The following is a 13,436-nucleotide window of genomic DNA, read 5'->3' as shown; positions in this document are numbered from 1 at the left end:
TCCACACAGTCAAAGGCTTTGGTATAGTCAATAAAGCAGAAGTAGATGTTTTTCTGGAACTCTCTTGCTTTTTCGATGATCCAACGGATGTTGGCAATTTGATCTCTGGTTTCTCTGCCTTTTCTAAATCCAGCCTGAACATCTGGAAGTTCACAGTTTATGTACTATTGAAGCCTGGCTTGGAGAATTTTGAGCATTACTTTGCTAGCAAGTGAGATGAGTGCAATTGTGTGGTAGTTTGAACATTCTTTAGCATTGCCTTTCTTTGGGATTGGAAAGAAAACTGACCTTTTCCAGTCTTGTGGCCACTGCTGAGTTTTACAAATTTACTGGCATATTGAGTGCAGCATTTTCACAGCATCATCTTTTAGGATTTGAAATAGCTCAACTGGAATTCTATCACCTGCACTAGCTTTGTTAATAGTGATGCTTCCTAAGACCCACTTGGCTTCGCATTCCAGGATGTCTGGCTCTAGGTGAATGATCACACCATCATGATTATCTGGGTCATGAAGATTTTTTTGTATAGTTCTTCTGTGTATTCTTGCCACCTCTTCTTAATATCTTCTGTTTCTGTTAGGTCGAACCATTTCTGTCCTTTATTGTGCCCTTCTTTGCATGAAATGTTCCCTTGGTATCTCTAATTTTCTTGAAGACATCTTTAGTCTTTTCCATTCTATTGTCTTCCTCTAATTCTTTGCACTGATCACTGAGGAAGGCTTTCTTATCTCTCCCTGCTATTCTTTGGAACTCTGCACTCAAATGGGTATATCTTTCCTTTTCTCCTTTGCTTTTCGCTTCTCGTCTCTTCTCAACTATTTGTAAGGCCTCCTTAGACAACCATTTTGCCTTTTTGCATTTCTTTTTCTCAGGGATGGTCTTGATCACTGCCTTTTGTACAATGTCATGAACCTCTGTCCATAGTTCTTCAGGCAGTCTATCAGATCTAATCCCTTGAATCTGTTTCTCACATCCACTGTATAATCAATCATAAAGGGTTTGATTTAGGTCAAACCTGAATCGTCTAGTGGCTTTCCCTAGTTTCTTCAAATTAAGTCTGAACATGTGCCTATAAATAAGAGACAAGTAGGGTGGTATTCAGGCTTCCCTGATGACCTGGGTTCGATCCCTGGGTCAGGAAGATCCCCTGGAGAAGGGACTGGCAATCCACTCCAGTATTATTGCCTGGAGAATTCCATGGACAGAGGAGCCTAGAGGGCTACAGTCAGATACAACTGAGCAATTAACACACATACACACAAAGTGGTATTCATTTGTTATTTAGTCAATTTTAATAGCGCCATGAAATGATGCTTTTGAACTGTGGTTTTGGAGAATAAGCTTAAGAGTCCCTTGAACTGCAAGGAGATCCAACCAGTCCATCCTAAAGGAAATCAGTCCTGAATATTCATTGGAAGGACTGATGTTGAAGCTGAAACTCCAATATTTTGGCCACCTATGTGAAGAACCGACTCATTTGAAAAGACCCTGATGCTGGGAAAGATTGAAGGTGGGATGAGAAGGGGATAAAAGAGGGTGAGATGGTTGGATGGCATCACTGACTCATGAGTCTGAGTAAACTCTGGGAATTTGTGATAGACAGGGAGGCCTGGCATGCTGCAGTCCATGGGGTCGCAAAGAGTTGGACACGACTGAGCGACTGAACTGAACTGAATGAGTAGTTACTATGGTGAGACATTAGGCTACCCAGGTGATTTTTTGCAAAAGTGAATGACTTATTTCATAAATGACACGAAATTACAGTTTTTATTTTAAAATATTAGCTAAATGGATTCAAGGACTGAACAATTTTTTACTCAGGTAATATATTTGTTAGGCTTCCTGACATTATATTCTCTAGAATTTATTTTCTTTAGATCTTAGACTCCTTTGCAGGATTTTCATCCTTAGCCTGTATTTAACTCTTGGTGCTCCACAGGGTTAAGTTTTAATTTTTTTTATCTGACATACTTTCCTGAGAGTTCTCATGGCTCCTGCGCATCATCTATAAAATATGGAGACCAGAACTGACGACACCACATTCCACACCTCCAGTTCAACATAGGAACCCCTCTCTTACCATCGTTCCCTGGATGTTTTAAGGCACCCAAACCCAAACACCATGAAAGTGAACTAATCAACTCCCCCTTAATCTCACATCCATCCATGAAGTTGCCCAATCAAGAAACCTAAATGTCATTCTTAACTCTTTCTTTTAAACTTCCTAACAACCTAAAACTACTTCCCTGGTGACTCAGCTGATAAAGAATCTGCTTGTAATGCTGGACATTCCCACATTGGGAAGTTCAATCCCCAGGTTGGAAAGATCCCCTAGAGAAGGGAATGGCAACCCACTCCAGTATTCTTGCCTAGAGAAGTCCATGGACAGAGGAGCCTTATCCTCATCCATCAGAGGACAGACAAAATGAATACCACAGTCACAGAAAACTAGCCAAACTGATCACATGGATCACGACCTTGTCTAACTCAGTGAAACTAACATCCGTGCTGGGCAGGGTCGCCCAAGATGGACAGGTCATGGTGGAGAGTTCTGACAAAACGTGGTCCACTAGAGAAGGGAATGGCAAACCACTTTGCCTTGAGAACCCATGAACAGTACAAAAAGGCAAAAAGATAGGACTCCCCAGGTCAGTAGGTGCCAAATATGCTAATGGAGATCAGTGGAGAAATAACTGCAGAAGGAATGAAGAGCCAAAGCAAAAACAGCACCCAGCTGTGGATGTGACTGGTGATGGAAGTGAAGTCTGATGCTGTAAAGAACAATACTGCATAGGAACCTGGAATGTTAGGTTCATGAATCAAGGTAAATTGGATATGGTCAAACAGGAGATGGCAAGAGTGAACATAGACATTTTAGGAATCAGCAAATTAAAATGGACTGGAATGGGTGAATTTAACTGAGATGACCATTATATCTACTACTGTGGGCAAGGATCCCTTAGAAGAAATGGAGCAGCCCTCACAGTCAACAAAAGAGTCCAAAATGCAGTACTTGGGTGCTATATCAAAAATGACAGAATGATCTCTGTTCATTTCCAAGGCAAACCATTCAACATCCCAGTAAGCAAAGTCTATACCCACCCCCACCACTAATGCTGAGGAAGCTGAAGTTGAACATTCTATGAAGACCTACAGGACCTTCTAGAACTAACATCCAAAAAAGATGTCCATTTCATCATAGGGGACTGGAATGTAAAAGTAGGAAGTCAAGAAACGTCTGGAGTAACAGGTAAATTTGACCTTGGAGTACAAAATGAAGCATGGCAAAGGCTAACAGAGTTTTACCAAGAGAATGCACTAGTCACAGCAAACACCCTCTTCCAACAACACAAGAGATGACTCTACACATGGACATCACCAGATGATCAATACCAAAATCAGATTGATCATATTCTTTGCAGCCAAAGATGGAGAAGATCCATACAGTCAGCAAAAACAAAAGTGGGAGCTGACTATGGATCAGAGCATGAACTCCTTATACAAAATTCAGACTTATTTTGAAAAAAGTAGGGAAAACCACCAGAGCATTCAGGTGTGACCTTAATTAAATCCCTTATGACTATACAGTGGAAGTAACAAATAGATTAAAGGAATTAGACCTGATAGAGTACCTGAAGAACTATGGACAGAGGTTCATGATATTGTACAGAAGGCAATGATCAAGACTATTCCCAAGGAAAAGAAATGAAAAATGCAAAATGGTTGTTTGAGAAGGCCTTAAAAACAGCTGAAAAAAAGAAAAGTTAAAAGCAAAGGAGAAAATGAAAGATATACCCGTCTGAATACAGAGTTCCAAGAATAGCAAGGAGAGATAAGAAAGCCTTCCTCAGTGATCAGTGCAAAGAAATTGAGGAAAACAACAGAATGGGAAAGACTACAGATCTCTTCAATAAAATAAGAGATATCAAGGGAACATTTCATGCAAAGATGGGCTCAATAAAGGACAGAAATGGTATAGACCTAACAGAAGCAGAAGGTATTAAGAAGAGGTGGCAAGAATATACAGAAGACCTATATAAAAAAGATCTTCATGACACAGATAATCATTATCATGTGATCTCTCACCTAGAGCCAGACATCCTGGAATGTGAAGTCAAGTGGGCCTTAGGAAGCATCACTACGAACAAAACTAGTGGATGTGATGGAATTCCAGTTGAGCTATTTCAAATCCTAAAAGATGATGCTGTGAAAGTGCTGCACTCAATTTGCCTGCAAATCTGGAAAACTCAGCAGTGGCCACGGTGCTGGAAAAGGTCAGTTTTCATTCCAATCCCAAAGAAAGGCAATGCCAAAGAATGCTCAAACTACCACACAATTGCATTCATCTCACACGCTAGTAAAGTAATGCTCAAAATTATCCAAGCCAGGCTTCAGCAATACGTGAATCATGAACTTCCAGATGTTCAAGCTGGTTTTAGAAAAGGCAGAAGAACCAGAGATCAAATTGCCAACATCTGCTGGATCACTGAAAAAGCAAAAAAGTTCCAGAAAAACACTTACTTCTGTTTCAGTGACAACACCAAAGCCTTTGACTGTGTGGATCACAACAAACCGTGGAAAATTCTTTGAAATATGGGAATACCAGTCCACCTGACCTGCCTCTTGAGAATTCTGTAGGTAGGTCAGGAAGCAACAGTTAGAACTGGACGTGGAACAACAGACTAGTTCCAAGTAGGAAAAGGAGTACATCAAGGCTGTGTATTGTCACCGTACTTATTTAACTTATATGCAGAGTACATCATGAGAAATGCTGGGCTGGAGGAAGCACAAGCTGGAATCAAGATTGCCAGGAGAAATATCAATAACCTCACACACCATCCTAATGGCAGAATATGAAGAAGAACTACAGAGCCTCTTGATGAAAGTGAAAGAGGAGAGTGAAAAAGTTTGCTTAAAGCTCAGCATTCAGAGAACTAAGATCATGGCATTCGGTCCCATTACTTCATAGCAGATAGACGGGGAAACAGTGGAAACAGTGGCTGACTTTATTTTTCTGGGCTCCAAAATCACTGCAGATGGTGACTGCAGCCATGAAATTAAAAGATGCTTACTCCTTGGAAGGAAAGTTATGGCCAACCTAGACAGCATATTAAAAAGCAGAGACATTACTTTGCCAACAAAGGTCCGTCTAGTCAGAGCTATGGTTTTTCCAGTGGTCATGTATGGATGTGAGAGTTGGATGATAAAGAAAGCTGAGCAATGAAGAATTGATGCTTTTGAACTGTGATATTGGAGAAGACTCTTGAAAGCCCCTTGGACTGCAAGGAGATCCAACCAGTCCATCCTAAAGGAATACAGCCCTGAATATTCATTGGAAGGACTGATGCTGAGGCTGAAACTCCAATACTTTGGCCACCTGATGTGAAGAGCTTACTTATTTGAAAAGACCCTGAAGCTGGGAAAGTATGAAGGCAGAAGGAGAAGGGGATGGCAGAGGATGAGATGGTTGGATGGCATCACTGACTCAACGGACATGAGTTTGAGTGGACTTCGTGAGTTGGTGATGGACAGGGAGGCCTGGCTTGTTGCAGTCCATGGGGTCACATAGAGTTGGACATGACTGAGCAACTGAACCGAACTGAAGGGAACATTTCATGCAAAGATGGGAAGAATAAAAGACAGAAATGGTATCGATGTAACAGAAGCAGAAGATACTAAGAAAAGGTGTCAAGAATACATAAAAGAGCTATACAAAAAAGGTCTTCATGACCCAGACAACCCCTATGGTGTATCACTAACTTACAGCCGGACATTCTGGATAGAGAAGTCAAGTGGGCCTTAGGAAGCATCACTATGAACAAAGCTAGTGCAGGCGATGGAATTCCAGTTGAGCTCTTTCAAATCCTAAAAGACAGTGCTATAAAAGTGTTGCATTCAATATGCCAGCAAATTTGGTAAACTCATCAGTGGCCACAGGACTGGAAAAGGTCAGGTTTCCTCCAATCCCAAAGAAAGGTGATGCCAAAGAATGCTCAAACTACTGCACAATTACACTATCTCACATGATAGCAAAGTAATGCTCAAAATTCTCCAAGCCAGGCTTCAACAGTACATGAACCGAGAACTTCCAGATGTTCAAGCTGGATTTAGAAAAGGCAGAGGAGCCAGAGATCAAATTACCAATATTCACTGGATCATTGAAAAAGCAAAAGAGTTCCAGAAAAACATCTACTACTGCTTCAGTGACAATGCCAAAGCCTTTGACTGTGTGGATCACAACAAAATATGGAAAATTTTTCGAGAGATGGGAATACCAGACCACCTGACCTGCCTCCTGAGAAATCTGTATGGAGGTCAAGAAGCAACAGTTAGAACCAAACATGGAACAATGGACTGGTTGCAAATTGTGAAAGGAGATCGTCATGGCTGCATATTATCGCCCTGCTGATTTAAATTATATGCAGAGTACACCACGAGAAATGCCAGGCTGGATGAAGCACAAGCTGGAATTAAGTTTGCCAGGAGAAATTCCAACCACCTCAGATTTGTAGATGACACCACCTTTATGGCAGAAAGCTAAGAGGAACTAAACAGCCTCTTGATGAAAGTGAAAGAGCAGAATGAAAAAGCTGGCTTAAAACTGAAAAGTCAAAAAACTAAAATCATGGCAGCTGGTCCCATCACTTCATGACAGTTAGATGGGATACAATGGAAACAGTGACAGACTTTATTTTTTGGGCTCCAAAATCACTGCAGATGGTGAATGCAGCCATGAAATTAAAAGACGCTTGCTCCTTGGAAGAAAAGCTATCACAGACCTTGAAAGCATATTAAAAAGCAGAGACATTACCTGGCTGACAAAGGTTGGTCTGTATAGCCAAAGGTATGGTTTTTCTGGTAGTCATGTATGAGTGTGAGAGTTGCACCATAAAGAAGGCTAGCACTTAAGAAGTAATGGTTTCAAACTGTGGTGCTGGAGAAGACTCTAAAGTCCCTTGCACAGCAGGGAAATCAAACCAGTTATTCCTGAAGGAAATTAATCCTGAATATTCATTAGAAGGACTGATATTGAAGCTGAAGCTCCAATACTTTGGCCACTTGATGCAAAGAGCGGACTCATTGGAAAAGACCCTGATCCTGGGAAAGATTGAAGGCAGGAGGAGAAGGGGACAACAGAGGACGAGATGATTGGATGGCATCACTGACTCAATGGACACGAATTTGAGCAAGCTCTGGGAGATGGTATAGGACAGGGAAGCCTGACGTGCTGCAGTCCATGGGGTAGCAAAGAGTTGGACATGGCTGAGTGTCTGAGCAACAGCAACAATCTAATAGTGCCCTAAATTTTTATACCCTAAAATATATTAAGAAACCACCCATTCCTCTTCACTCTCTCTGCTACCAGCCAATTCAAGTCAGCATCATCTCTTCCCAATATTCACACAAACATCTGCTTAATCGGTCTCTCTGGTTTCAATCTTGCCCGCCCCCAGTGATTTTAGACTCTATAGCCAGTTACTTCGTAAAAATGTAAATTTGATCATATTGCTGTCCTGTTTGAAACTCTTTACTAAAGGGTTTCTCATATACTAAAGATAGAATTCCAACTCCTTTATGAGATCTTTTAGACCTCTAATTTATCTTACAAATTCTTTTCTTGCCTCTCCTCTTTCAGATGCTACATTCCACCATATTGCTAGTCTCTCAGGTCCTTAAAAATGAAATTGATTCCTTAGGTCCTCCCATATCCTTCCTACTGCCTAGAACTTATTTTTACTCTACAACTACCAATGCTAACTCTTGGTTATCATTTAAACACTGGCTTCCTTTGAGAAGCCTACCTGGATTCCATTCCAACCCCGCTCTTCCTACCCACGTTCAACCCTCTGTACTTGCACCCAACATACCCTTATCTCCAACAAAGATGGGGGTTATTATATGTTCCCACAATGATATAAACATTCTCTCTAACATAATTTTTAATATTTTATTATAAACACCTACTTAATATTTTTTTCATTAATTTTGGTGTAAAAGGGCAACAAACTACCCAGTATAAGCAGCTTGTCCAGTACAGTGCCTTGCATAGAACTGCTGCTCAAGGAATATTTCTTCAATGAGTAAATGGAGCACCTCTGACTTTTAGAAACTGGGAAGTGTTTAGAGATAAATAAACACCCCTTATCCTTAAGGAGGATAACATTAAATGCAGAATGGCTGTTATACATAATTATATGATGATAATGAGTAAATAAAATTGACTTCAATTTGGATACATGGGGATTTGCTAACGTGGTAAATTGGAATTAAATATTTAGCTCTCCCTTCTGGGATAATCTAATCCACACTAAACACTTTTGGAAGACAGTTTTATGATTTTATATAACAGATGAGAAAATAGGCACAGCAAAGTTAATTGAGTAACTCAAGGTTACCCAGTGTATCAGAAGCAGAGCCAAGTTGTCAATATCTAGTACTTAGTGCTATCATTTTTAAAAACCATTTTGTCTTTTTCTGTGATTGTCAGACTTCAATCTGTATACTTCAACAGACTTCTCAAAAATATCTCTTGTACTATTTATATTTGCATATGGAAATTCACGAATGGAGGTATTTTGCGATGCATTTTCTTCTAGTCTTTAAAGTGCACGGCTTTCTGGGATGTGTCTCTACACTCCCGTGCACTCTGAGGTACTCCCTTCTTTGTTCTTAATGGAGTGTTCATGTGAGGCACTAATTGCCACCACAAAGTGCCAACGTTGAACTCTTCTGCACTGGACCTCACACTGGATACTCTACATCTTTAAGTGAGTTGGCTGGGGCATTCCATTGCACTCAGCGGACATTCTGGTGGAAAATGCCGCCAGGACTTAATAAATATTTGAGAAGCAACACAGGCTATTAAATTTAAGAGGATTTCTAGTTCCAACATTCATATTGTGAGAGAAATAAACTCAAAAAGGTTTATGATGCCATTTCAAAAGGCCAGATATGTACTAAGTACTCAATAAATATGCTTATATGTGGTATTCTGGGGCTAAAGGCAAACACAGGGCATAATCAAAAGGCATCAGAAAGCCTTTATCACTTTTTCACTATATACAATTAGTGTATAAACTTTCACTCTTTATAACAACAAGTATTGCTGATATTAATTTCTCAGGGACAGGGCAAGTATACACTTGAGATTTTTTCCCCTAGCCCCAGATTGGACCAACCAGGGCTCTTTCTTTTTATACCTGAATATAGCACAAGGTGTTAAAAGAATTTAAGCTGTATAAATTGTGGCTAACACATGAGACTTTTATTAGGTATGCAGTAATAAAATTAGGTATTTTATTAGGTATACTACACTCCTCTGAATCATTTTTTAGATCAGTTATACAATTTTCTCTCACCAGATACATTATCAAATAAAAGAATCCCCAATAAGAGAACATTTCCCTTGCTCTGTGAGCTTTGCTTAACCTGTCCTTTGTTCACCAGAAGCAAACATCTCTACCCCTAAAGCACTCAAGCCAGCTCATTATATCAGTCTCCAGCCCCGCCTTGCGGCTCCAGGCTCAGGAAGAACTCTAAATGTCCAAAGTATTTACTGTTCTTAATCCCCAGTGTGATGTTAAATGAATTGGTTCTGTCATGTGAGTATAACTGATTATGTTTCCCCTAATCAAGATAGACACTCAAGTTACCCATTTGTAAGTCAGCCTATGTAAAAGGAAGAGAGAACTTCTGTCAGATGCTAAGTTAACATCAATTGCTCATACCATGGAAATGTCAATTAAAATTTGAATGCAATCTTTCAAACACAATTTTCCAGTCCAAGAAATGTGCATACATCCATAGTGAATTGAGAGGCATACAAGGTAAAGTATTAAGCTCAACAGATGTGTTAATATTCTTGGTTGGTCACTGATAATAATATCATGATATTTGTAGAGTCAGAATACTTTTGATTTCACTTGAAAATGCAGATTCCATGAATTCATTCTCATTCATTAGCTCTGTTTGAGGGGAAAGGACTTTACAGAGATGTTGTTTCATTTCTGAATGCTGCAGTTCCTACTAAGCTCTACCAAGAAAAAATGGTTCCTTTCAAGAGTACATAGAGATGGAGTTGACTTCCTGCTTTCAGAGATTATGAATGCTCTCAAACACTTCCAAAGCAAAGTAAATTCCAAGCTGGGTTCTAAAGATTATTTTTTAAACCCCATTTGCCATAGTGGTCTGAATGTGACTACGATAAAGGCTAACAGAGTGAAAACAAATGTTTAAACCAAAGGTACCTGCCCACTGGAGAATTTACCTGCAGAGATTCCATTTCTTCATCTTTTCTATGAGTCTCCTCCAGCAGATCTAAAATAAGAAAGCAAAATACTGGTTAAAATATAATGTAAAAATGCATTGCCTCTTAGTATCAAAAGTTTATTCAGTCATTAGCTTGCATAAACTATTGCATAGAAAGAGACTTTGATGTTGAAGTATGAGAAACAATAAGAAAGGAATGCCCTCCGATCCCAGCTGATGATACGTGGCAGAGATCTGGGCCCTGCCATGCCTAAGCTAGCTGAGAAGCCCTGGGCGATCTGCGGTCTGGTGGAGATACCAAAAAAGGAGACCAACTCAAGTACAAGTCCAACATCATACCAATGCTTTAGAAATTTGGTCTAATGATTATGTAACTCAAAAACAATACAAAATTTTCTTTAAAAAAAAAAACCAAAACTTTTTTCTTTTGAAAGAAAAAAATAGAGACAAACCATTTGCTCTTAGAATAAGCTCCCAAGCCAAGTTCCACCTCCAGAGTCAAGTTTTACAACCAAATTAAAACACCCCGGAATAATGGGTGTTATTAATGGAAAGAGAACACCCCCTTAACCATAAAGCCATATTAATTATCGTTTCACACTGAGAGGGTGGGCAGCGCCGAAGCCACATCTGACCAACCGTCTGGCACCATCTCAGAGAAATCAGTGGCTGGAAGGGGAGTCAGTCAACAAGAGAGTTCTGTCTAAACCCATGTGTACAAGCATGGTGTCTCGGTGTCCTACATTAACTTATGAACTTGCTATAAAGGAAAATGTACTTGGCAAGCAGAATCTTCTGCCCGCAGCCATACCATCCTGTGCTATGATCTTATTAGACCTCGCAAACCTAAAGAGGGCTGGGCTGACTTAGAACTTGGATGAAAACTGGTAAAAAAATACCTACAGCAGAGCACATTATGATTAGTGTTTGCCTCACTCTGTGATGTATATAGCTTACCAAGAGGCTGTGCTGCATAAAAGGAAAATACAACATACAGAAATTCAATGTATATCCCAGAAAAGCAAATGCAAATGTTTTTAGAAAATGCTACTAGATGGAGCAGGAAACAGTAGTATAGTGGGTAACAAGTCACACTGGTCTGTGTCATAACTGGGAAGGCAATATCCTGAAACTTCAGGAGGCCTGGTAGACGATATAATTGATGGTGATGCCTTTTTGAGACTGCACAGTGAAGAGAAATACAGAGGAATGTTACGCAATCCCCTTAAGACACTATGTAGTGGGATTAGGGATAAAAGTCAGGTTATGCTTTGTACCTGTAGATGGCTGATGTTGGCTCCCAAAGCACCCAAAATCAGAGTTACATCAAGAAAGTTACGGGAGAATGTCAATGTATTAGGGTTTTATATTTAAAGGTTTTTTTGTTGGCACATCAGAATTTTTAGCTATATGTACAGAAACCAACTGGCCGCGTGGTAAGTTAAGTGTCCTCAATGATTCCGCTTCCTTTATCCTTACTTATCCACATTGTGACATTGCAGCTACTTTCACTAAGAGGTCACATGTATCCTGCATCTAAGCTTGCCGCCTGACTTGATTTGGTAAATAGGAAACAGCAGAAGCAAGTGTGTGCCGATCCACACTGAGTTCAAAAGGCCTTGTGAATTTTCACTTTTCCACGTGGTATTCTGTCACTACCATTTGAACAAGCCCAGGCCAGCCTGCTAGGTGACAAGAGACACATGGTCCAGAATTCTTTCCACTCCTGAAACTCTGCAGGTTGCCCCAACAGGTAGCCAGCAAATGCCCAGAAGCCAGATGACTCACTGTTAGTCATCTGGCTTCATAAAAGGAAAATACAACAGACAATAACTCAATGTATATCCCAGAAGAGCAAATGCAAATGTTTTTAGCAAATGCTACTAGATGCAGCAGGAAATAGTAGTATAGTGGGTAACAAGTCACACTGGTCTGTGTCGTAACTGGGAGGCAATATCCTGAAATTTCAGGAGACCTGGTAGATGATATAATTGATGGTGATGGGAGCCAACTGAGACCAGACAAACTGCCTGGCTAAGCCCAATACCAATTTCAACTCACAGAATCATGACTTATGGAATAAATGTAATTGGGGGTTGTTTCGGTACATAGCACTTGCTCACTGATAAAAATCAGCTAACTGAACATGCAAACTGAAGAGCAAGCATTTAGAATGTATTAGAAGGCTATAAGATTAATTAACCAATACATCTAATAACAATAGATAATAGAAAAAATGATCCAGATTCTGGACAGAAAAACAACTGATCTGGGTGGGTAGGAATGTAGGTAGCATGAGCTAATGGGCATTAGACTGGTAACACTAATCTTCACATTACTCCACTCAAGATGGAATTCCATACAGAGAAGAGCTAATGAGACTAGCTTAGATCTCTTGCTTACTGCTTGGCCAAGGGAAAGTATGAAACACTTTCACTGATAATCCCAGAAGAATTGGATGAAGACCAGAAAGGACTGTTTCCAAACATCAGGGTACTATTAACAAGAGGAGGAGGTATGGATATCAAATAGGCCAAAACAACAGATGGCTTTAGGAACTGTATCTTCAGCACAACTCTCTTCAATATTTGTGAGACATAAATTACTTCAATATCTTGGCTATTGTAAATAATGCTTCAATAAACATGGGGGTGAATATATCTTTTTGGATTTAGTGTTTTCATTTTCTTCAGATAAATACCCAGAGGGGAACTGTAGGATCATATGGCTGTTGTAGTTTTAATTTTTTGAGAAGCTTTCAAACTATTACCCACAATGGTTGTACCACCTTACATTCCAACAGTGCACAAGGGTTCCCTTTTCTTCATATCCTTGCCAACATTTGTTTCTGTTGTCTTCTTGATAATAACCATGCTAACAGGTGTGAGGTGCTATCTCATTATGGTTTTGATTTGCATGTTCCTGACGATTAGTGATGTTAAGCATCTTTTTAAGTGTATACTGGCCATCTGTATATCTCCCTTGGAAAAATGTCTATTCAGTTCCTCTGTCCATTTTTTAAATCAGATTTTTTTTTGTAGTTGTCTGAGTTCTTTATATTGATATAATTTAGATATTAACTCCTTATCAGATATACCATTTTCAAATATCTTCTCCCCCTCAGTGGGTTGCTTGTTTGTTGATGATTTCCTTTGCTCTGCAAAAGC

The 13,436-nt window shown here is 39.8% G+C and overlaps 1 protein-coding gene across 3 annotated transcripts in view; it reads right to left on the bottom strand.

The window, feature by feature from the left end:
- The window catches only part of CEP128 (centrosomal protein 128), a 447,512-nt gene that overhangs the window by 86,580 nt on the left and 347,496 nt on the right, over positions 1-13,436 (bottom strand). For all 3 annotated transcript variants that reach the window (XM_043918906.1, XM_043918908.1, XM_043918907.1), the window contains one exon: positions 10,268-10,317. In XM_043918906.1, the coding sequence (XP_043774841.1) occupies positions 10,268-10,317 (50 nt within the window). The remainder of the gene's footprint in view (positions 1-10,267; positions 10,318-13,436) is intronic.

Source organism: Cervus elaphus, chromosome 12 (assembly GCF_910594005.1).
Source record: "Cervus elaphus chromosome 12, mCerEla1.1, whole genome shotgun sequence".
Lineage (NCBI taxonomy): Eukaryota > Metazoa > Chordata > Mammalia > Artiodactyla > Cervidae > Cervus > Cervus elaphus.
This window is presented reverse-complemented; position numbering and strand designations above follow the sequence as displayed.